Source organism: Pinus tabuliformis, chromosome 8 (genome assembly GCF_031772625.1).
Source record: "Pinus tabuliformis cultivar Carrire ecotype Pingquan chromosome 8, CPIR1, whole genome shotgun sequence".
NCBI lineage: Eukaryota > Viridiplantae > Streptophyta > Pinopsida > Pinales > Pinaceae > Pinus > Pinus tabuliformis.
In genome coordinates this window covers 1,938,435,671-1,938,460,684 of record NC_142294.1, presented here as the reverse complement: position 1 = coordinate 1,938,460,684, position 25,014 = coordinate 1,938,435,671, and the positions used below count along the sequence as shown (strand labels likewise).

Sequence of the window (25,014 nt, the reverse complement as noted above, 5' to 3'; positions counted from 1 at the left end):
TGTTGAAGTTTTGATTCAAGATGGGGAAACTTGATTTTGCCTTGCGAATCTCGTAAGCAAGTTATAACATGAGTAAGAGTTACTTTGTCTACAATGACTATATTGTTGACGATGTTTTTTTAATAGAGTATTCAGTAACTCTAATACATCATCAACTTGAGCCATTTTAAGCCCTATTTCGCCAGCTGCATAGATTTTGGAATGGTGGGATTTTCTTGTTGGGTTTTAACTTAATTATGTTGAAGCTAAAATATGGAAGCAATCCTCAATGTAGCACATGCCATTATAATATTATTATGCAATGCCTTATCAAACAGCATAGTCAATCCATAGGAAAATGGCCAAAAGTTGAACTTTGCAAACAACGCTGCCTTTGAAAAACCAATCCTTTTTCCCTTCTTTATATGTTTCTCAAAATGATAATTACGTTAGCATAATGTAAAGTAAGAGTAGACCCTCCAAGAGTAGTTGGTGATGCTGCTACCTTTACTCTCTCATCGTGGAGGATTGAGCGTTGATGGAAATGGATTGGAATGGATCTTAGCACATAATTTGTTGTGTTACAAATTGCACCAATAACTTTTTGTGTAACAATCATGGTAGAATCCAAGAATTGATCTCTAGGAGCTGCATTTATGCTAGATGATTTAGGCCTGGAAGTGCAAATATATGCCCAAGAAGCATTACCAAACTCAGTCACACATCTGTCCACATAGCAGTGGATTATTGGCTCAAAGACATTGGCATTCTCAGTTGTCCATCAAATCTATGGTTGAAATTCTGTGTCTCCCTACATTTGGAGTCACAGTCAAACCTAAAGAGGAAAATGCCCTGTATAGTATTTGATATAATAAGTACTTGTCTATCAATAGAGAAGTTTGTACCTGGTACGAGTATGGAAACTAATAACTCTGATAGAAGCTCTCGAGTTAGATTTGGGCCAATGGACTGCCAACTTTGTTGAGTAGCAGCTACAGGCATAAGTTATGGAGTTGATCATTGTGAATTCTCCTTCTGAAAATTCTGCAATCATTGTGAAAATGGCAAGTTGAAGCTGAAGAGAAAACCCTGTCTCTCCCTTCCGAATATGGTTATGATTGCTATAGTCTGCAAAATGATGCAGTGCAGATTGCCAAAATATATGAAACCAAGGGGAAGAATATGCAAAACTGGGAGGTAAAACCACAAACAGAATCAAGAGAGCTGAGTCAAAGAAGGAACCTGAGCTATGGGGAGAAAGTGCGGAAGAAAAAGAGCAGGACACAGAAAAAAGTGGGGTTTTGGACAATGTGCAAAAAGGCATGGAGCTAAAACACTTGAGCTATGGAGGAGCATGAAGATTAGAAGAGATAGCACACTCGTGAGCATGCAGTGGGACATGCGAATGGTAATGGAAGATGGGTAACTTGTTACCTTTCCCTATTCGCCATGAACAGAAAATCAGGGGCCCTATCAACACATCCATAACTCCAAGTCTTCACTAATGTAAAGATGCTTGTGATGTGCGGCACAAAGCTTAAAGAGTTGTAGGAGAGATGTGCATAAAAGGGCCCCTGGATTATTTAAAAATGCAAGGGACTGAGGAACAACAACCAAACTCGAGGAGCCAAAGAGTGATGGGCTCGCTGAGGGTATGAGCACCTAGGTCAAGGAATTGGGACTCAACACAAATGTTCGCATGGAGAATGACGCGGATAGAAATTCCACCAGTAGAATAACACACCAGTAGATTGGCAGAGAATGGTCTGTGTGTTAGGGTTGCCAGAATTATCTCTATGGGAAGCTACATCAAATAAAGTTCTGACACCTTGGAAATAGTCACAAATACGGCTGAGGGAATGCCAGACCTGAGGAGAACAGGTTTGACAGGCTTAGAAGAGGCATATTTGACATATTTTTGAGTAGGACCTACTGCGCTCTGAATCTCTGATACCATTGTTAGATGAACGAAATTGAAAGAGATATAAGATAAAGCGTGAGATACATATTATTCAAATGATAAACATAAATTACATGCCTTTCTGATCCATGGATTCATCTTCCAAGAGGTCTCTTGGGTGCTTGGCGCCTATTCATATTCCTTTTCAAGTGAATATGACAAGTTACATAATCCCTAAGGATTATGTTTCCAACAAATTTTAAAAACCCTAGATTGAACCTGTTTTTTTGCTTTTTGTTTTGTTATCTTTTCTTTTCTAACTAAATTCGTGATTTGGTTCCAATCGATTTGATTTGATTTGATTCGACTTGAGGTTTACCGTTTTTCTTTTAGGTTTTGTGAACCTAAAACATTTTTGGGTTCAGCAAGCCCTGTGTCTTAGGATATACTTAGAGTTTTTTATTTCAGCTGCTGCAATATCAATCTGCATAGTTTTTTTTCTTCTTTCTACTTTGCCCTTTCTTGAATAGTGCCAGAAGCCTTTTGCTGGACATTTGGGGTAATAACTGGACAGGGTTCATTCTTATGGCCTAGGATCATTGTAAGGTGGTATTTTAAATGGTGAATCCTTCTGAACAGAAAGTTCCCCACAAAGCTTGAAATACATCTTATAATGATTGATGCCTTCAAAATGTTGCTTATATTCCAAAACTCTGTCCAAATCATTTGGCATATTGGTGGATGATAAATGAAACCTTAAAAATTTGAAACATTTCAACAATAAAAATGCTTGTTAAAAGAAATTAGACCGAGAAAATCTGCAGAACTCCAAGGATGATCCAAAACAACAGAGACTCTATGCACATCACAGACTCTTGCATAAAGACTAAAGTTGAAAATAAACCTTCAAACTGAAAACAAAATGGAATTTGATGCTCAATCCATGAAAGATTTGTTGAGAGTTAGTAATCTCTAAGTATGCCCTTTCAAACATGCTGGAACGCTCATCCCTCTTGTAGTCATAGAAAAGGATAGTGAAAAATGAGAAAACCACTGGTTGAATTGGCATAAGTATTTTCTTTTCTGACAGCTGAGTTTTTTTGAAAAACTGGCCAAATTCGCTATTTTCTGTTGGTAATATCTCAGGGGCCCCAAAATTCTCAGTGTTTGGCTAGTAATCACCTGGTTTTCCAACCCAATTCCTGATAGCTTTGCCAGCAGTGAAATTCTACTATAATTTTTCCTTGCTTAAAGAGGAATGATTTCCATGGTCTATTGAGAAGAGATATATACATAATCTCGTTGCTATGACAAATTGGTGCCCGTTTGTTCCAAAATAATTTTGTGGTTCTTTGTAGCGTTATGACTAGTTTACTAGTTTTATTCTATGACCTGTGTTCCATCGTATAATATGAATGTGATTAACCAATTTGCATTTTCTGTGATATTTGCACTAACCACAATGGCATTGCTCTGTTAATTTACATATGAAATTTATCTGAAGCCTGCATCTTTTATAATGTCTTTACAGTCTTTCAAAATATTTGTCCTTCCATGGAAACTAGTGGTGAGACCTAGAGTACTGTAGCGAGTGTGAGAGCCCTTGCCTTCATCTGTATTTGCAAAATACAGCTACAAAGACAAACAACCAAGCATTCAAGATGGATGCAAGTTTACTCAGTGCCAAGATAATGCTATTATATATAAAAAGCATACTTTATTTCCTTTTTCGAGGTCATAACATCTACTGGGACTGCAGTTTGATGATGACTTTACCTTTGGTTTCAGCTCATTGGAATGCCAAAGCAAGCACTGGAATCAAGGTCACAAACTAGATTGTAAAGCTACTAGAGATTCTGCTGTCGTGGACTCTAAAAATAATTCCTGCAATTCATCCAATGGATTTGGAACTTGTAAGAAAAATGATTCATTGGAGAAAGCTTCTGACACTGGAGTACCATTTGCAGCCTCCAGTGGAGGTACGAATGGCATATTGGCGAAGCCTAAAAAGGTTGGTAGTAAGCTCGTGTATTTGGTTCTCATGGAAATGCTTGCTTGATTAATTGCCCAATAAATTTTGCTATTTTTCACTTTCACTAAATAAATGGAATTTGCAAATAATGCTACTGTTTAGTCCTGTTGATGTATATATGATGGATCAGGTATTGTTTCCCTACGAAATATTCGTGGAGCTTTTCAGCTGGAACAAGTTAAGGCTGCCACCATGCGGGCTGATCAATTGTGGGAACAGGTAACTTTTACAATGTAAAAATATGCTAAATTTGGCAATTGAATGTTTTTCATACCCATTTTTATTTGGAATACGAATTGTGTTGATATCATCTTTTGCTTGCAATACCATCAGTTATGAGATTCTCTATGCTGTATGATATACTGAGAATATCTTTTATATGTTCCATTTTAACTTCAATAAGTGGTTCTAATATAAGATCCTTTCTATTGGTCAATATTCACAGCTGCTTTGCAAATGTTGTGCTTCAGTGTCTCACATACACAAGGCCACTTGTAGCTTACTTGCTAGAATCAAACCATTCAGATACATGTGAGTTTTGTCATTCTGGTCTGCCTGCTTGTATTGGCAATTGTCTTTCTTATTCTATCAGCATCAAGGTTTTCATATTGATTTAATTTATGCTCTGACTTGGTAGGTGGAAGGAATGATTGGTGTTTTTTATGTGAGCTTCAACATCATGTTCGGAGGGTTAAGCAAAGTGAAGAACCATTTTCACCATTAGGAATACTCTCCCGTATCCCGAAAATGAGTGGAAGTCTTGGATATGGAAGGCAAGAAGATGCTCATGAGTTCATGAGGTAGTTTATGTGAAAATTTCTCAATTCCTTCTATTTTGGCTTAAAAGGATGATGGTTTATTCTTGCAACCATTCTCCTTTAGCTCTTTCAGAGGGTGTTATGTATGAGTACCATTTAAGTTTAACTGACTGTTTGAACTCCTTGTAGGGTTGCAATTGATTCAATGCAATCTATCTGTCTTGATGAAGTTGGAGGAGAGAAGGCAGTAGATCCTGATACTCGTGAGACGACACTTATATATTATATTTTTGGGGGGCATCTTCAGTCCCAGGTAAATTTTAACATATCTGAATGACTTGTGGCTGTCTCTATTCATTTTGTCTCTTTCCCAACTTGGGCGACTGTTCCTTTATAGATAAAGAAAATTTCATTCTTTTGGTTTCACAGGTGCAATGTACACAATGCTACCGGGTTTCAAATCGATATGAGAATATGATGGATCTTAATGTTGAAATTCAAGGAGATGTGGCGTCTTTGGAGGATGCACTAGAGCAATTTACTGCACTTGAATGGCTGGATGGGGAAAATAGATACAAGTGTGATGGGTATGGGATGCCTTCTCAAATAATTTTTCCACCGTCTTGAATTGCTTTGTTTGAAGTTGAGATTTCAAATGTCATGCTAATTTTCTGGGGTTTTCATGCACTTAAAAGTCCCCTTGGTTTCCATGGGCACAGTTATGTAATGTTAAGCATGGCAGAAACACATTAACTCCACTTTTCTCTGAGCAATTTGCTCTTGATAAATTACATCAATACACACACAGAGGTAGAAGGGGATTATTTAGGTATGTATGTATGCACGAGTTATTAATAATGAATATGACTGTAGATGTTAGATTTGATGCATGTTGTTGAACATACAAATTTGAAGGGGTCTCTTCAAAGGGCTTCTTCTTTGGTGAGATGGGCTGAAATTTGATTCCCACCCATGCTTGAAACGTTTGACTTAATATTTTGTAAGGAAGAGGTTAGCATCTACTTCCATTGTTGTTTAGAATGTTTCTGGAATGATTGTGTTGATGGAACTTAGAAGTGCTGAAGCAGTAGTGAAAAGAAATGCTCTTGGAATAGTCTAGAAGTCACTGAATGGCCTGAATGTCACTGGAGTGACACTGCCTCTTGATGGTGTGGCATTGCTTTGGATGAAGTCATGACTTATGCCCCTTCCTTAAGGTGTGGGTGTCGTTGATCTGAAATGCCCATTTTAGATTGTGCTCTCAAAGTCTGAAATAGATATTTTAGTTCTGGTAATTTCAAAGATCAGTCACTTGATTTGCATCCTACTTAATGATAGGATGCAATTTTTCAAGTCATTGGTAATGGTTGTTAGTCATTGGCGTTGGTTGTTTCTCTTGCCAGCTGCCCTGCAGGCCGTTGATTATTTGGTATTGTGCCATGATCTTTTACAGGTGTGTAACGACAACACTACAACTTGTTTCTTTATTTCTTTATGTTATTTTCAGCATTTTCGAGGAGTTGTGCTTGGACTCCCACATTGTACTTATGCTGATTGTACTCTTCTTCAGTCCAGTTGACCTACTTTTTGGGGTCACATGTTGGACATTAATAAAATGATCTTACCTTATCTATGTAGCTATCCACTCTAGGTGCTCTAGGAATAGTCTAGAAATCACTGATGGCCTGGAATGTCACTGGAGTGATACCCCCTCTTGATGGTATGGCATTGTTCTTGATGAAGTCATGACTCACACTCCCTCCTGTTGGTGTGGCATTGTTTTTGATAAAGTCATGACTCACACCCCCTCCTGAAGGTGTGGGTATAGTTGATCTGAAATATCCATTTCGGATTGTGTGCTCAAAATCTGAAATGGATATTTCAGTTCTCATAATTCCAAAGATTAATCACGTGATTTGCCCCTACTTCTTAATGGTAGCAGGAAATGTTTCTAGTCATTGGTCATTGGTGTTGGTTGTTTCTTATGGCAGTTTCCCTGCATGAATTGTTTTCGTTGGTGGTGCAGTTCTCTATGTAGCTATCCATACTAGGTGCTACTTTTTGCAAATCGTGTTGGAGTCTCTGCAATACTAGCTGCAGGCTGTCATATTCTCTTTGTTCAATGCACTGGTACTGGTGCAACGAGCTGTCAGCATTTATTTATTTCCAATTTTTGTAGTCCTGAACATCTATCTGGTATTAGTCTGGTGTTAGTCTCAAACTTTTCTCATACTTGTCTCGTCTTCTCAAAAATAAATAAAATCTTGGGTTTTTTTTAATTGCACCTGTATTGTCTTGAACAACTCCTTCACATGTACCCAACTTTAAGCCACCTATCCTACTTGACATACTTGGTTCTGTTTCATGTTTGTTCCATTCTACCTTTTCTGTTTACCATTTAGATTTCTTTTTTCAAACGTGTTTTTTTCCTTGTTTTACCAGTTCACCCAATAGACTCTTTGTTGTGTTATTGATTATAGTATGGAGTTACATGACTTATTTTTATTCAGCTTCTCTATGGTGGTTGTTTCTTATCTATTTGAGTGTTGTCTTGGCAACATTCTTTGTAGTTATTGTTTATCTCTCCTTCGATAAGGTAAATATATGGTAGTAAAAGTCAATTAATATAAAAGTGTATCTGGTTAAGTGCAATTTTATTCCTAGTTTGTAGAGATTGATAAATTCTAGAAATTGCGGTAATTGCTAGAGGCTTTATTTGTTGAGTCTTCTCCTACATGTAGAGGCTTTATTTAGGAAGTCTTTGTTTTTATTAGTTCAAAGTTTGCCTCAGACGTGTGCTTGAAATATTTTTGAAGTTTTGACTTAGGTGCTTCGAGTCAATTGTGCATGAGTCATTTGAGAAACTATTGGTTTGTGATGTATAATTAAGTAGATGCCTAATTATTTAAAGGCTTAGCAAGTAATCAAGTCCTTGGTCCTTATTTTATTTTACACAAATTCTAGACCAATACCTTGATCATATAACATGGATCAGCCTCTTAAGGGTTTGTACCTCTTTTGGAATAATTCTTCCCCCCTTCTTGACACTTGATAGAGTTTCGGTTATTTGGATTGTGGGAAAGGTGTGGGTGTTCTATATTTCCTTCCAAGTTGTGATTGGCCACGGTTCTTGCTGTGGATTGACCTATCAAAGGTCTTTGACTTCTTTATTTTGAAATATTTTACACAATATTTGATGTTTTGAGGTTTGGTGGTGGCTACCTCCATTATTTTTTGGCATCTTGGGATTTGAGAAGGGTTTTGTTTCTTTTCATGGTAATCATTCCTTGGGGACTTGTTTAAGCTTTTGTCAGCTATTAGGGTACAATGTGTTAATTTTAGTTAATAATGGTATGTTCTATGCTTAACACAATTACTTCAATGTTCTTTAGCTGCCCAATGGCAATTTCCAATTTGGTTTTCCAATAGCAATCACATTAACCATAAATCACATTGACAGTAACTATAGATAGAACATGAATAATAAAATGCAGAAGACAAGCCAAGACAAGAGGACACCAGATTTGGTGGATGTCTGGGAAAAACCCCAAGATGGGGATAACCCTTTGATCAATTTTTCTTATTATTATGTCAAATGTTCAACACAGAGAGAGAGTACAAGAAATCAAAATGGACTTGCCAAATCAAAGTCAAAACAACAATGACAAATCTGCAGTCAAATTCGGCCCTAACCAGAAAGTCAAAATGGTCAATGCAGCAGAAAAACACCCCCTTTGAAGCTCAGTTGAAGGCAGTCAAACTCGGCCTGAACAGGTGGTCAAAGTCAGCCCAAAACAGTCACAATGTCAACAGTCAAACTTGGTCAAATTCTGCCCTGGAAATATTCGGTCAACCTGCAATTTATCTCTGCAGTCAAAGTGCTCAGATCACCTACTAAATGGTACGACCTGCCCAAACATTCATACTCAAAATCTGCCTGGAAAGTCAAAGTCAACATTGGTCAAACTGCAGGAGAATTCTGAAATTTCAGCCCTGTAATTCTGTCTGAAATTCGTCCTCCTTGCCATGTGAGAGAAAAGATATGCCCAGAGGCTGTACGAACCAATGAGAGAAGGAGAGAGAAGAATGTGTGAATGAGTGAGGTGAGAGGTCACTTGTATTTATACAAGTCGTTGAGGGTGAAGTAACACGTCAATTTTGGTTTCATGAGCCTACATGATGATGTGGCCGACCTGAACAATTTGCACGTGTGTGGGCATAAAGTCAAAAACACACTTCTGCTTGTCCAAATTAGATGATCTTTATATCAATTTTAGTTCTCTCGAAGAGGAATTTAATGTAATCATCATCTCCATCAAATGAGCTGTCCCAAGGTAAAATTTGGCCCTAGTTGCCAATTTTAACACAATGACTTAAAGAAACTGTGAGAAAAGTAATAACAATGTTCCACGGGGATGCGTCCCCCAGGGTCAGGTGCGTGCACCCCACGCACTTGGGACGAGGGGACGTTTAGGGAAACGTTTCCCCACGTCCCCCTTTTGGGAAGATGCGGGGAGACACATGGGGGGAAGTTTCCCCAATGTGGGGGATGCGACTCCCCAAAAGGGGGACCCCTGGGCGCCCCCCTAAAAATGGGCTATGCATCCCCCCCTTAAATTTGACCATATTTCCCTCTTAATGCTATGCAATTCATGGTAATGTTAAATTTTAAAGTAAAAGTGACATTCTCCTTTATCTTTCATTTTCATCCTAAAATGACATTCTTCTTTATCTTTCATTTTCATCCTTTTACTTAAATTTTTAACATTACCATGAAATGACTCAGGATGTTTGAGAGTGGTTTCGACCTCATTGGATTTCATACGGAGAAAGTAGAATTTTAGATTTCACTCAAAATCCAACAGACTTAAATAGTTTTTCAGGCATTCAGGATTCGATGGATTGCAATGTTTCCATTACATTTTGTCATGTACAAGGGTATGGAATTAGTATTTAATCAAGAGCACCAAGCCCTCTGTGTATTTTAGAGTGACTTTTAGACTCATCACTCCACTGTTTTTGAGTTTTAGTTATATCAATTTACTATTCCAGACTTTAGATTTCAGTATCTATTATAGTCTATTTTTCTTAGTGCTAATTAGATTCTAGAATGATGAATGATGAATTTAAATTTTAAATCAATTTGGAATTTTGAATGATGAATTTAAATTTTAAATCAATTTGGAATTTTGAATGATGAATTTAATTTTTAAATCAATGTAGATTCTAGAATGGTGAATAATGAATGATGAATATGGATCAGAGTATTTCATTATTGAATCTCGTGGTCTATGGATGAATCATGTATGTATTAGTAAGGATGATGAGTATGGATCAATGTATTTCATTATTTAATTCAAATATGTATGTATTATTGTATTTATGCTTTCATTATAGAATATGAATTTGATATATATATATATATATATATATATATATATTAAAAAGAAAAAAATTATATACCCCGACGTCCCGACGTCCCCCCCTAAATTTCCCTAAAGTTTGAGGGTACTCCCACACGTCCCCTTTGTGCGTCTCCCCGCACCCACGTCTCCCTGTCCCATAGTCTTAGTGGAACATTGAGTAATAATCCTTGATTAAAAGCCTCTATGGATTGCAGCTACTTGGTGTGATTGGCTATTGAATGATTAGGCATATAAGAGTTTTAGTAGAAAAACTCACTATCAAAGAAGGGGTTACTCAAAAATGACAAAATGAAAGATCAAAATCCTTGTCTTCTAAAGATTTGGTGGGAAAAATTTAGGGTGGTAAATGCTAAGGGGTATGGATGATGACCATAGTGTTAAAGCAATTAATTTTTAAGAAGTGCATGGCACATCAACATAATGTGAAAAGTAATGAACATTCTAATCTCATCTTAATTACTGAAACATAGTGTTTATTTTCCCCATTCGAAAGATTATTGAGTTTCCTCCGTATGTTGAGTTCCTTAGTTCACACCCTAAAATCCACTCCCCATGAATATATGCTAAGAAAACGTTGCCATGGCTTCCAAAAAGAAATCAAATCAAACTTGTGTATTGACAACACTTAAAACATCAGGCCTATGTAGTTTGTACACTACATTAATTTTAATTGCCTACCCTTGAAACACAGAGAATTAGAGAATATGGAGTACAAGATTAATCTGAGTAATTGGGATTCATAATGTCTTTCCTTCTAGATAGCTAATTGATTGGTGCATGAAGAAGTATGACTTGAAAACAAGGTAGTTCAATGTAGTTGTAGGCGTGTTTCTAGTTGATTTGTCCTAATGAAATTTCAATTCTCCCATTGTGTCAATGAGAATTATTTGTTGAAGAAGCCAAGGATTTTATAACTACAAAGAAAGGGCTATATGCACTTATTAATTCATGGAGGGTTGAGTCAACTACTACAATGATGAAGGCCTAAGTTTATGAAATTGACATTCTCAGGTTCACATAGAGAGAAATTGCATTGTTGGTGTGTTGGTTGTGTAAGTAACTCAACACCAAAGACTTGTGTAATTATAAGGTTTGGATAATTGACAAGCTTGCCATTAGATTTGATTGGGGTTAAATTATAAGCAATTCTATATGTAGACAAATTCAAGAGTTTGAGAACAATTACTTTCATATGAGTTTGTACATGGCTTTTTGCATTATTGTAACACATGGCCGTGTAGGAAAATGTACCATCCTTATGAAAACAATCCAATTTAATTTTGGAAGTTTCAATTTTGGAGAAAAATATGTTTGGGATATCTACATTAATGACAAGTTCATATTTGAGTTTTTTCATTTATTGGAAGGAATTTTCCTAGAAAGAACGACAATTGTTAATTGGATCAGGTGAAAGGCCTACCTCCACCAAAGAGAACACATATCCCTTAAAAGATGTAGACATAGGAGGACAAAGGAGGAGAGGAAGCACTCCTTCAAGAATACGATGTTGGAAATATGTTAGCTGTACCTTTAAGGAACCGGACTGAGTGGGTTTGGTTATTTGTGAAATTCCTAGTGTTGCAGAGGACCATGCTTTTAATTTTGAGGTCTTGCAAAATACATCCTTTGACGAACCATTAAGTGATGATTTGATACGAGGAACCTTAGTATGTGATAGATTGGCCATTTTTGAAGATCTTGAACATGCCAAACAATTCTGAATAGGGTTATCTCTCTATGGTGTAATTCAAAATTTGATAATCCTATTGCTTAAAAGATTTAGTGATAATTGTGCTGCCATAATGACAAAAACTTTCACAAAGAGGAAATCCAACTATACATTAAAGAAAAGAACTTGAAATTCCTCAATCTTTAAATCTTGTAGGTAGTTTGAACTTTAATACTCTTCAAGATTTTTTACTTGAATTGATTTCAGAGAAAAATTGACTTGGGATTATGTACTGATCCCACTCCCTTGTAGCAACTTGATCCTCTTTCCGAATGCATGCTCACTTGTCTGATTAGTTTGGCTCCACTATCATTAACTTGACTCCACAACTACAATTTCACCTTAATAGCATGCCCTAAGTAAGGTTCATGTTCTGTAATTCATGTCATCTTGCATGTTGCTCCTGTCTTGACAAAATAATAATGCTTGGTTTGTTGATTGGCATGAATTCTTCACAATCTTCACCAAGAGACATACATGTTATTCTTATTACATTCCACATGGGAAATGTTTTTGGATGGTTGTAGATTGGGTGTTTTCACATATCATGACAAGCAACTTAACACAGTTTGGGCGATGACTTATCATAGTGTGACTGGAAGCTTATCATGTTATATCTCCATTATACAAGATAACTCACTCTTTATAAAATTCATGTTCATAGATTCCTTGATTTGTCATGGGTTTTGATCTCTTCAATGTCTTTAGTTCTTTTGTAGTTACACATCTTCTCTATCTCATCTATCTTCATTGGACATCAATAAAAGTATTGTATCTACAATGGGCATGGGATGTGTTTTGACAAGAATGTCCCAGGTTTTGATCTAATTAGGTCCACTTCTTTGTTGTGATTCTCGGGTGGCAACTCTTTCAATGTTTTAGGGCATCACTTGTTGGCCTCTTCAGTAGGTTATTTTTACACACAAAATAACGGATAAGTTGTTGATTTTAGTTAACAATGGTTATGTTCTATGCTTAGCACAATTACTTCAATGTTCCTTAAGTAGCCCATTGTAAAAATAAAAGTAGATAGAACAATGGTTGTGTTATTAACCATTAATCACATTGACAGTAAAAGTAGATAGAACATGAAACAAAATGTAGAAGACAAGGCAAGACAAGACGACCCCAGATTTGGTGGATGCCAGGGAAAAACCCGAATGTGGGGAAAACCCTTTGATCAATTCTTCTTATTATTATATCAAAATGTTCAACGAAGAGAAAAAGTACAATAGTCAAATTGACTTGCCCAATTCAAAGTCAAAACAAACCAGTCAAATTCTGTAGTCAAGTGCAGCCAAATTTCAGCCCCAACCAAAAAGTTAATGTTGGTCAAAACAACAAAAAATATCCTCAAAACAGCTCGGTCTTCCCTAGTCAAATTCGGCCTCCAACAGTGGTCAAATTTAGTGCAAAATAGTCACAGAATCTGTGGTCAAACTTGGTCAGAGTGCACAAAATGCCTGGATTTCTGTGCCAAAAGATGTGGCATGCTGAGACATAAATAACCCCAGAAAATCGAAGTCAAATGATGCCTGGAAGGTCACGGTCAATGCTGGTCAAACTGCAGAATTTCCTGTGATTTTCGGCCCTGTAATTCCGCTGAAATCTCGTCCTCCTTGATCCAAACGTGTGAGAGAGAAGAGTGCCCAATGTAGTACAAACCAATGAGAGAATGAGAAAGAATGTGTGAGTGATGATAATGCCAAATGAGGTGTGAGGTCACTTGTATTTATGCAATTCATTGTGGGTGAAGAGATGCATCCATTGGGCTTCTTGAGCCTACATGTTGATGTGACCGACTTGAACAATTTGCATGTGTGGGCATAAATTCAAAATCACACTTCCGCTTGTCCAAATGAGATGATCTTTATATCAATTTTGGTCCTATTGAAAAGAGGAATTTAATGCAATCATCATCTCTATCAAATGTGTTGTTCCAAGGTGGAATTTGGCCCTAGTTCCCAATTTTAACACTCCTTATCAACTAGGGAGAATTCTACCTGCCAATCCATTTGTTGTCATCAATCATCATGCCATCCTGTTGTCATGAAACATCTCTGTCATCTCATCTCTGCTCTATTGAACCATGATGTAATAATGAAGAATAGATCGAGAGTGAGTCACAAGACCTTACCACTATCCACTGACAAAAGTCAGCCCAGAGGTAGAACCTCAATTGATCCCAGATCAAGTTGTTGAACACTATGCATCCTAGACATAGGGAGTACAATAGTACACAATGCGTCCATTGGTAGTGCTATGGTCCCTATCCATGTTTCCCGACTCATGGGCGAGGTGAGAGGTACTTCCCATGAGTCCCAGACTACATGGGTAGGATGTATGCTGGGGCATCAACAGAAGAAGGTGAACCACTCATCCTGCTCATATGCCATAGGAGAAGGCGAACCACTTATCGTATGCATATGTCAATCATAGGGGAAGCTGAACCATTCACCCAATGATAGCTCGTAGCTCCAAGAAGTTCCCCAAGCCCCCAAGAGCTCCTAGAGCTCAGTGTCCAACTCAAGCGGGACCCTCATAGGAGAGCCTTTCCATGACTCCAAGTCTCTCTCGGAAGGCTAAGAATTTGACCTTCCCTAATGGCTTCGCGAGGATGTCTGCGACCTGCTCATCAGACCTGATGTGATGGAGCCTTATTGCTCCCCGTTGTACCATATCTTAGATAAAGTGGGGTACCTGATATTAATGTGCTTGGAGTGGTCGTGGAACATGAGATTCTCTAAAAGGCGAATCCCACTTTGGTTGTCCCAGAAGATCACAGTGGTATCCAACACGTTCTCAAATAGCTCACTAAAGAGTTTCCTCAACCAAACAACTTCACAACATACCATACTAGTTGCAATGTATTCGGCCTCGCCGGTGCTTAAAGCAACCGATTTCTGCTTCCTGCTCATCCAAAATATTGAAGTAGGCCCCAATGAGAAGCAACATCTAGATGTCCTCTTATTATCCACCACACTGCCAACACAGTCAGCATCTGTATATCCATGCAACCTCAAATTCCTGGCAGCGTATCTCAGTCCATAATTGATTGTGCCCCAGAGATATCTCAAGAGATTCTTAGAAGCAATCCAATGTGTGTGATGACGCTCGACCATAAATTTACTCAACGTATTCACAGTGAAGCATATGTCAGGATGAGAGTTTACCAAGAACATCAGGGCCCCCACAAGTTGTCGATACTCAGAGGGATTTGCCAATGTCGGCCCAACAACACTTCCACATAACTTCTTGAAGTTAAGTTCCATCGGAGTAGACACAAACTTGTAATCCACCATCCCACATCTCTCGAGCAACTTCACAATGTATTTTCCTTGAGAAAGGAAAATCTCACTTGGATTTTGCTAGACCTCCAGGCCTAAGAAGTAGTGCATCAAACCTAGGTCCTTCATCTCGAACTCAGAAGCCAACTCCCTCTTGCATTGATAAATGAGAGGGTCTGCATTTGTCAGAAAGCGATCATCCACATAGAGGAACAGAATGAGAGGTCTGTCCTTTTCAACCTTGAAATATAGGTTAGGGTGAGCTTTGCTCCTTGTAAATCCCAACTTCATAAGATAACTATAAATCCTTTCATACCAAACCGTAGGGGCTTACTTCAACCCATAGAGGGATTTCATCAGCCTGCATACGTGTGTCCTTCGATTTTGTACTTCAAAGTTCAAACACCTCAGGTTGTTTTACGTAGACTTCCTCCTTAAGCGAGTCATGCAAGAAAGCAGTCTTAACATCCATTTGGTGTAGGCTCCATCCTTGAGAGGCAACGAGAGCAATAATAGATTGGATAGTGGTGTATCAGGCAACCGATGCAAATATCTCATCATAGTGGACTTCTTTCTTTTGAGAGAAGCCTCGATCAACGAACCCGACCTTGTATTTTTCAACACTCCCATCAACTCCATGTTCGATTTTGTAAATCCATTTAAAAGTGACCACAGATTTGTCCTCGGGTCTAGGAACCACATCCCAGACATCGTTCTTACTGATTGATTCATATTCCTCATTCACCGCATCCTTCAATACTTGGTGTTTCATGGCCTCTTTGAACATACATGGTTTAGATTGAGTAATAGTACTCATAGTAGCTAAGTACCCTTGATACATGTTCGGTCCCTTACTTTCACGAAATGTCCCTCTTGGAGCAATATGTCTTTCAACATCTTCGAGAGAGTCTTTGACCCGCAAAGGTCTTTTCCTTGAGGTAGAGGAATCACTAGGAGGTGGATCAATGGGATCTATCGGCCCTTCAACATCGGGCATCGGTTCATCTGTCGGGGATTCATCCTGTTTTTCTGCAACATCATCATTGTCCTTCCTTGGGATAGGGAAATCTCTGGCTTTCCCAAGGGCAGAATCTTCATCGAAAGTGACATCATGGCTTATTTCCACTTTTTTTTGGCCAGGAACATATATTCTATATGCCTTCAAAGTTTCACTGTAGCCCACAAATGTTCCTTTCTTCCCAAATGCTTCTAACTTGTTTCTTTTCTCCATAAGCACATGAAAATATAAGGGACATCCAAATATTCTAAAATGAGAAACATCAGGTTTCTTACCAGTGAACACTTCTCCGGGTGCCTTGAAATCCAATGCTTGATGTAGGCTTCTATTTTGAACATATACGACAATGTTGACAACTTCTCCCCATAAGAACTTCAGTAGGCCTTGGTCATGAAGCATGGCACGGGTGACTTATATGATTGTTCGATTCTTCCTTTCAACAACACCATTTTGCTCAGGAGTGTATGCAATGATTGTCTTCCTCTTAATGCTAGCCTCTCTGCAAAAGTTGTTGAATTCATTTGATTCATATTCGGTTCCATTATCGTTCCTCAATATTTTGATCTTCTTCCCTGTTTGATTTTCAACTAATGCTTTGAAAGAATGAAACCATTTGAACACTTCATCCTTCTTTAAGAAATAGATCCACATTTTACGAGAGAAGTCATCCACAAAAATTGCATAGTATAAGTATTCATCTAATGATGTTACGGGCAACATACCAAATAGATTAGAATGGACCAATTGAAGGATGTCGGTAGTTTGACTTTCACTTGAAGGGAATGGTCCCCTTGTAAGTTTTCCAATTGCACAACCCTGACAAACACCTTCATGATCTATGTTGAATTCAAGCATGCCTGTGACCATCTTCCTTACCCCGGGGTAAGAATTTGTAATGAAGGTGGGCGAATCTCCGGTGCCATATTTCAAATTGAAGAGAAATATCACAAGTCAAAGCTCCCAAAGGACTTCCTCCAACTTGATAGATACCTTTAACCCTAAATCTAAGTGTAAATGCATCTTTAGGGTTTCTTTGCCAAATACTTACATTTCCATCAATGAATGCTGCTATCTTGAAGCCTTTATCTTCCATTGCAGAAATAGACACTAGGTTCTTCTTCAAATCGGGTACATACAATACTTCTTGTAGATGAAGTGTTTGACCTTGATTTAAGTGAAGAGTGATAATCCCTATCCCTTTTACGGGGTAGGTGGCATTTTCTCCAAGTATGATCGCCAAATTAGTCTTCTTTTCAATCAAATTTGAGAGGGCCTCCTTGTACCTAGTGAAGTGCCTTGAGGCACCACTATCAATCAACCAATGATCCAAAGTGTCTGGAGGAGAGGCAGTACTGAGCGCGGAAATAAGATAAAATTCTTTTTGTTTTTCTACAACATTAGTTTCCTCATACCTGGAGTTTCTCGTCCTTTCGGGAGGTTGATCATTACCATATCGAGTAGTGGGAGCATTCCTCTTTCCTTTGTTGATGAACTTGTTGTTCCTTTGATTGCCATTGCCTTTGAAATTATTGTGATTGTGGTTGTTGTCGTCATCCTATAGAGTATCCTTCTTGTGAGGACACTCTCTAGCATAGTGGCCAAACCTGTTGCAATTGTAGCACCTTCCTTTTCTTCCTTGAATCCTTGCTTGAATCCTTGACCTTGTCTCTTTGGAACAACATTGTTTTTCCTCTTTGCATGTGCAGAGAAAGCAGTAGGTTCATTTCCATTTGAAGGCTTGTCTCTCTCCATCCTACTCATTTCTTCTTGAGTGCATCTAGCGAATAATTGATTGAAACTAGGAATACTATCATTGTTAAGAATAGTGGTGTTAAACACATTCCATGCTCTTGTGAGACCTCCAAGAGCAATGAGAATGAGCTCCCTGTTGGCAATAACCTCTCCAATAGATAGAAGATCAATCTTGATTTCTGTAATCCTCATGAAGTAGGATTGGATAGACTCTCCTTTATCCATCTTGATGTACTTCAACTTGTTCTTGAGAAAAAGGATTTGATTTGCATTGTTTACTTTGAACATGCCAATCAACTTATCATACATCTCCTTAGATGTTCCCAAATTGGAAATATTGGCAACCACATGCTTTTGAATGGAATCAATGATAATTCTTTTAGCTTTGACCTCTCCTTTCTTGTACTTTGTCTTTGCAATAGCAGGTGCATTTGAGGGAGGCTCCAACACTCTTCCCTTTCCATAGTCCATATCATTATTCTCTTCCAAAGTCAAATCCAAAGTCATCTTCCATGCATGATAGTCAGATTTGTCCTTAAGCTTATCCTCGGATTTGGAGTATGATGTAGTCGCCATTGAAGCTAGACCAATATTCTTGTCCAACAACTCTTTTTTTAGTGATTTCTTTTCTCTCTCTTACTTGGGCTTTGTCTTCACTTGAGCTTCGATACCATGTTAATTTTAGTTAACAATGGTATGTTCTATGCTTAGCATAATTACTTCAATGTTCCTTAAGCAACCCAATAACAATTTCCAATTTAGATTTCCAGTAGCAATCACATTTTTTTTTTTTTATCGATAAAACTACTCTAAGAAATTATATTATTTACAAGGAGAAATTACAAACAGTGTAGCACGTTTTCAGTCCAGCTATGGCACTGAGACAATGTAGCCAACTGTGGCTTGCTTTGAGCTCTGAGTGCCAATATCCTCCTCCAGAAAAACCCGAGATTAATCAGAGACATAGCCCACGCAGGGTTGAGATGCAAAAACAATACCCACGCTGGGGTAGAGACCCAAAACCATACCCACGCAGGGGTAGAAACTCAAAAACCACCACCCACGCAGGGGCGAAGACCCGGAAGACCTTGCCCACGCAGGGGCGACCCTGCACCTTAACAAGATTACGTAATAAACCAGCGCATGCCCGCTCGACCCAAACAAAGAGACATTGACCAAAACAAACATGAGCAACCAACCAGACAGAGACCAAGCGACAGAGACCAAGAGACCAAACAACAAAATCTGACCTGAACGGCAAGCGAGTGATGCAGTTATGCGCCTGGCCCCAGGTCGTCCAGGTCGTCCAGGTCAGCCGGGTCCATCTCCACAATTGGATACCCGAAGCCAAAGGGAAAGTCCAGGTCCTCGTCCGCTGCCGCTTTGGAGGATGACGCCTCCTGCGCCATGTTCTGGAGAGGCTCCTTGCCTTTTGTTTCTTCCCCCTGAACCTTGTTTTGGTCCCTCTGGTTCTCTGAGGGCAATTCATGCTTATCTGCCCCTTCAAGGTCCATCGTTTCATCTCTGACAAAGAGGATGGTAACGTGGGCATTGAAGTTGCCCAACTTGAATACTGCAGAGCCAAATGCTGGGCTCTCAGTCTGCCTTGGCGATTTCTCATGCGGATCCTCTGTGTCCAGGAATTGAGAAACTTGCAAATGGGGAATTCCTGCCCGACGAAGACTGCAACAGCAGCAACACTGATGCTGCCTTTCTGCCATTGCTGGGGAGCGAGAAGGTGCCCCACGTCCAGGTCCCCTTCGACATGGCTGCCTCTCTCTGGTTCTCGCCATGGGAGCAGAGAAGCTGTCCACACTACAAACCCAAAACCAAATCTCCAGAAGCGTCCAAGCACAGAGAATGTTCCCACTCTTCCGCAGAACCTGAACTTGCCCAGAATGTCTCTGCCACATTCCCACTTCATTCTTAAATTCCTCCTCCTTCCCTCGGCACCAGAGCGCCATGAATGCTCTACACTCTCCCCTGCAACCAGCATTAATGGTCATTAAGACTTCTTGGGCAGAGGCTTATGTTATTTAAGCTTCCGTCCCCTCCATCACGTGGCTCCCTTCGCGCGGCAAGTGGCGTCGGCCTCCCGGCGTGTGGCTCCATGCCCTCCACCTCATCACCCGCATCCGGGGGTTGAGCATCAGCAATGATGAGATTTTGATAGTCCTGAAGTTGCTGCCTGTTAGGAAGGATGCTTTTATCCCCTGCAAGGAGAGGTTTGCTCGATTCAACTCCTATGTTGGCCAGGAGATCCGCAACTTTGTTGCCCTCCCGTTTAGTATGAGTGAAGGATATGGCTCTGAAATTGCTGATAAGCCTTGCAACCTCATTCAATCTTGCCTCCAGCCTCCAACTTGGCGCTACTCTTCTCGCTTTTGAACCATTCTGTAGCCTGATGGCTAAGTTGATCAGTATTTGGGAGTCCCCTTCGATGATCACAGATTGAAGACTGAGAATCTCTGCTTGCAGCATTCCTTGCAGAAGACCTTCCAACTCCGCAGAATTGTTGGTGTCCCACCCTAGGTTACCATAATATATCCTGATAACTTTACCTGTAGAATCTCGAATGAGACCTCCATATCCAGCCTCCCCGGGTTCCCTTTGGAGGCTCCATCGAAATTGATTTTGAAGGTGTTGCTAGGGGGAGCTTTCCACCTACAGTCTCCCTTCTTGGAATAAGGAGGAGACTTGCTGAGGAGAGAGCTGGAAGAAAATTGAAGCTGCCAGTTGCCTAATATGCTGCGCTCAACCTCAGTGGAAGGGAAGTCTTCCTTGGACCAGTTCTGGAGAGCCATAGTTTCCTGAATGTTCTGGTGAATTTTCCTCCAAGTTTCTTCTAAGGGTGAGTGTTTGTCCCTGAAGATTCTCTGGTTGCGTTCTTTCCAGATGTTCCAGAGAACAATGCCCGGAATAATGCTCCATAGATGGTTGAGGATTTGGCATTCAAAAGGTTGCATTGGCCAAAGTCTTAAAGAAGAGACTATATCATTTTCTTCCATACATCTTTTCTGGCATCGGAAGCCGGCCTTGTCCCATATTTTCTTGGCAAATTGACAGGTAACTAGGAGGTGGTTGAGAGTCTCTTCGTCCTTTGCACAATTCATACATATTGAAGGGCCCTTATAACGCCGTTTCCTAAGCTTATCCCAAGTAAGAATTTTTCTATGGCTTACCAACCACAGAAAGTAAGCAATTTTCGGCCACGGTCCCAATTTCCAGATTTTGCTCCACAACAAGTCTGGGGGAGAGGGGAAGTTATTCATCAGATTGTAAGCTTCCGATGTGGAGTAAGTACCTTTTGGCAAATAACCCCATCTAAGGATATCACTGCCATCATCATGCCTTATCCTTCTTTTGCTGAGTTCAATGGTGAGCTCCTCTTGTCTTTGAGTGCCAGGGTGGTGGAGGATTCGATCGCTGCCCTTCCATTGTCGAAAGTTGTTCTCCGAATCTGTTAACCAGTACTGATTAACCGTTTTGCGCAGTTGGTTTGGTTCATCTGGTACGATATCCTGGTGAAGAGTGTCTTGTAGCTTGGGCTGCTGGTTCCAAGCATCAGTCCAAAAACGAGCCATGCGTCCGTTCCTGATCTCCCAAAAACTGTGCTGTTGGATGAGAAGATAATGTTGCTTAGCCGAATTCCATATAGGAGAACCCTTTGCATTGGGAATGAATCGAATGAGCTCCTCTTGAGGCCTGTCTTCTGCATATTTGGTTTTCCATACTTTCCCCCAAGGTTTTTCTGGGCAGGTGATCCACTGCCACCATAACTTGGCATTCATTATGGAATTGCTGTACTCAGGGTCCCTCAATCCTATTCCTCCCTTTTCCTTGGGCATACAGGCAGTGGACCATTTGACTAGTGCCCACTTGCGATTGGTCGCTGCGCTGCTCCAGAGGAAGTTGCGTTGAAGATTCCTTAAGCTTTTTAACACCCATTTAGGCGCTGCCAAAATTGAGAATAAGTACAGAGGCATGGCCTGCAAGACGGATTTAATAAGGACCATGCGTCCAGCCAAGTTGAGGGATCTAAAGGTCCATTGAGAGAGTCGATTTTCCAACTTCTCTAAGAGGAATCGCCAGGCAGGAAGTTTGAGGGCAGAGGCCGATAGGGGGGCTCCCAAATATTTGGACGGCAGAGAAGCCTCAGGGAAGCCCAAAATGCGGGAGACAGCCCTTTTAACAGAAGGAGGAGTGTGGAAGAAAAAAATTTGGGATTTGGCATTATTTATACTCATTCCTGAGGCTTCCGAGAAAGAATTAAGGAGAGCTTTGAGGCGACGGGCTTCTTGCACTGAGGGATAACCAAAAAGCATAGTGTCATCCACAAACTGATGGTGGGAGTGAGCAGGGGAGTTATGAATAGAGATGCCTTTAATCAGATGCGAGTGGAGAGCATGCTTAATGAGCCTTCCTAATCCTTCTGCCATTAAGACGAAAAGGAAGGGGAAAGGGGGTCGCCTTGACGAATGCCTCGAGAAGGGTTGAAGGGACTTGAGGGGAAGCCATTGACAAGAATGGAGAAATGAGCAGAGGTGATCATATTCATAATCCAGCGAATCCAGGGAGCACAGAAACCAAAGGCTTTTAGCATCTCCTGTATGTAATTCCAGTCCAATTTGTCAAAAGCCTTGGAAAGGTCAAGTTTAAGAAGCATACCTGATTGCTTTGAGTGCTTGAGGGAGTGAATTACTTCGTGAGAAAGAAGGATGCCATCCATAATGTTCCGCCCCTCCACATACCCTGATTGTTCCGGGGAGATGAGCCCAGGGAGGAGAGGTTTCAGACGGTTAGCTATCACTTTTGAAATTACTTTATATATCACATTACATAGCGCAATGGGCCTGAATTTGTCCGGTGTGAGGGAATCCTCCTCCTTGGGAATGAGCGCTATGAAAGTGGCATTGAGAGCTGGCAAGAGCCATCGCATTGCTCTGGATTCTTCCACTATTTGCCATACCTCCTCCCTTATCATATCCCAGAAGGCATGAAAGAAGGTGGTAGAAAAGCCATCTGGTCCTGGGGCCTTGCCTTCCTTTAGCTGTCTCATGGCGTCATCTACTTCCTGTGGAAGAATGGGTCGCATGAGGTGCTCGTTTTGTTCCTCTGAGATGAGTTTTGGTATTTTGTCTGTGATTTTTCGGATAGCCTGTCTCCTGTCTTCTTTTCCTTCCATGTGGATCTGCTTGAAGTGATTTAGTAGGACTTCTTCAATCCCTTCGTGCGTTTCCACCTTCTCGCCTGTCGCTTTTTGTAAAAACGGGATTTTGTTGTGGATTCTTCTTTGCACCGTGGTGTTGTGAAAGAATTTTGTGTTACGCTCGCCCTCTTTTAACCATCGCACTCTTGACTTTTGTTTCCAATAAATCTCCTCTTGCTTTCTCCTGTTATCCATCTGACTGTGCAGACGGCGTTCCTGTTCTAGGCTGGCTTCAGTATGCCCTTTCTGAATGACTTGTTGATGAAGATTCTCCATGTCCTGAGCGAGCTTCTGTTGATCCTGGAAGATGTTGCCAAATGTATCCTTGTTCCAGCGTTTGAGGTGGTCTTTGAGAAAGCGTAGCTTTCGCTGAAATTGAAACATTTTGGAGCCCTCGGGAGGGATGAAGGCATTCCAGACTGATTTAACAAACTCTTTAAAGGCGGGATGAGTGAGCCAGAAGCCTTCAAAACGAAAAGGGTGTTTGAGTGTGTTACCTGGCCTCTGCCATTGGAGGGCGATTGGCCAATGATCCGATCCTGTGTGGGCGAGGATTGCTGCCGAGAAATCGCCGCCTAGGTGAACTGCATTGTCCGAAAGGAGGAAGCGGTCCAACTTGGAGGCAATTTGATATTTACCTGATCTTCGATTATTCCAGGTGAAGGTGCCGTTGCTGAAGGGCATATCGATGAGGGAGGAGGATTGAATGAAACTTCGGAAATGGGCGTCTTCTGGTTCCAATCGGCTTCTACCTCCTTGCTTATCAGTCGTCTGCGTTATCATGTTGAAGTCTCCCACTATCATCCAAAGCGGGTACTTTCTATTATTGCTGAGGTCTTCTATAGTGTCTAGAAGCGCCATCTTGCTGCCTGATTCTTGAGGGAAGTAAACATTGGACAGGTTGCCATAGACATTGGTGCCCAGGATGTGAAACGTTGCCTGGATGAGGTGGTGCGAGGCGTGGAAATCTGAGAGGGAAACTGCCTGCGGGTTCCAAGCAATCGCCAAGCCTCCAGAAGCCCCTGAGGCATCAACAGCCACCGACCTGCATCCTTGCCATGCTTTTGAAAGAATGCTTCCTAGCATTTCACTATTACACTTTGTTTCTTGGAGAAAGCACATCTGTGGTTTTTCCATTCTAATCATATGTTTGATCATCCTGAGTTTCCCTGGGCTATTGAGCCCTCTTACATTCCATGAAACTAGCTTCATCATCATCAATTGATGGTGGGTTTGAAGTACTTTGTGAGCTGAGCACATCTCCCTGAATCCACCAGGATCTTACCTATCTCTATTGTTCTTTGCAAATCTGTTTTTCTGCCTCTTTTCTTGGGATTTTTTAGGTACTGATTTCCATCCCATTGGTTGTCAGGTTGTATTCCCAGCTGACTTTGGTGGTAGGCTCGAGAAATGACCATTTCGAGCTTATTGAGCGTGAATTCTGGTATTTTATCAAATGCTTGTTTTTGACATGCTATTTCCAGCTCTATGATATCCAATCCGTGTAAATCGAAACTCTCCGGTTCCTCTTCCATATTTTGCACCTGTTCTTCTTCTTCCCCAGGGTATTCCTGGTTTTGAGAGCGCTCCTTCTCCCCTTCGTTCTCCGTATGCCTATCCTTGGCAGGGGATTCAGATCTTCTTCGCTGATGCGAGGAGGGGGATGAGACATTCGAAGGGGAAATAGGGGGGTTAGATCCAGGAGGAGAAGCTGAGGAAGATGGGATATTAGTATTGGTCGTAGAGTCAGGCAAAGGAATCTCTGGGTTCTCGCCCAATATATCAAAACTGTTCTTGGTTACGGGACCATGGGTTTTGGGTGCATGAGCTTGAGATCCAGAGTGGGGTTTTTTGTGAGCGCGCCTTCTATTGGGAACTTTTGTAAAGCCATCCTGAGAGGGTGAGTCTGAGGAGCTGGGTTTGA

At 40.5% G+C, this 25,014-nt stretch overlaps 1 protein-coding gene across 2 annotated transcripts in view; it reads left to right on the top strand.

Annotated features, from left to right (window-relative positions):
• Positions 1-25,014, top strand: part of LOC149244247 (uncharacterized) — an 86,123-nt gene that overhangs the window by 23,560 nt on the left and 37,549 nt on the right. For both annotated transcript variants that reach the window (XM_089374773.1, XM_089374772.1), the window contains exons 2-7: positions 3,668-3,890; positions 4,042-4,130; positions 4,357-4,442; positions 4,549-4,711; positions 4,859-4,982; positions 5,099-5,256. In XM_089374773.1, the coding sequence (XP_089230899.1) occupies positions 3,668-3,890; positions 4,042-4,130; positions 4,357-4,442; positions 4,549-4,711; positions 4,859-4,982; positions 5,099-5,256 (843 nt within the window). The remainder of the gene's footprint in view (positions 1-3,667; positions 3,891-4,041; positions 4,131-4,356; positions 4,443-4,548; positions 4,712-4,858; positions 4,983-5,098; positions 5,257-25,014) is intronic.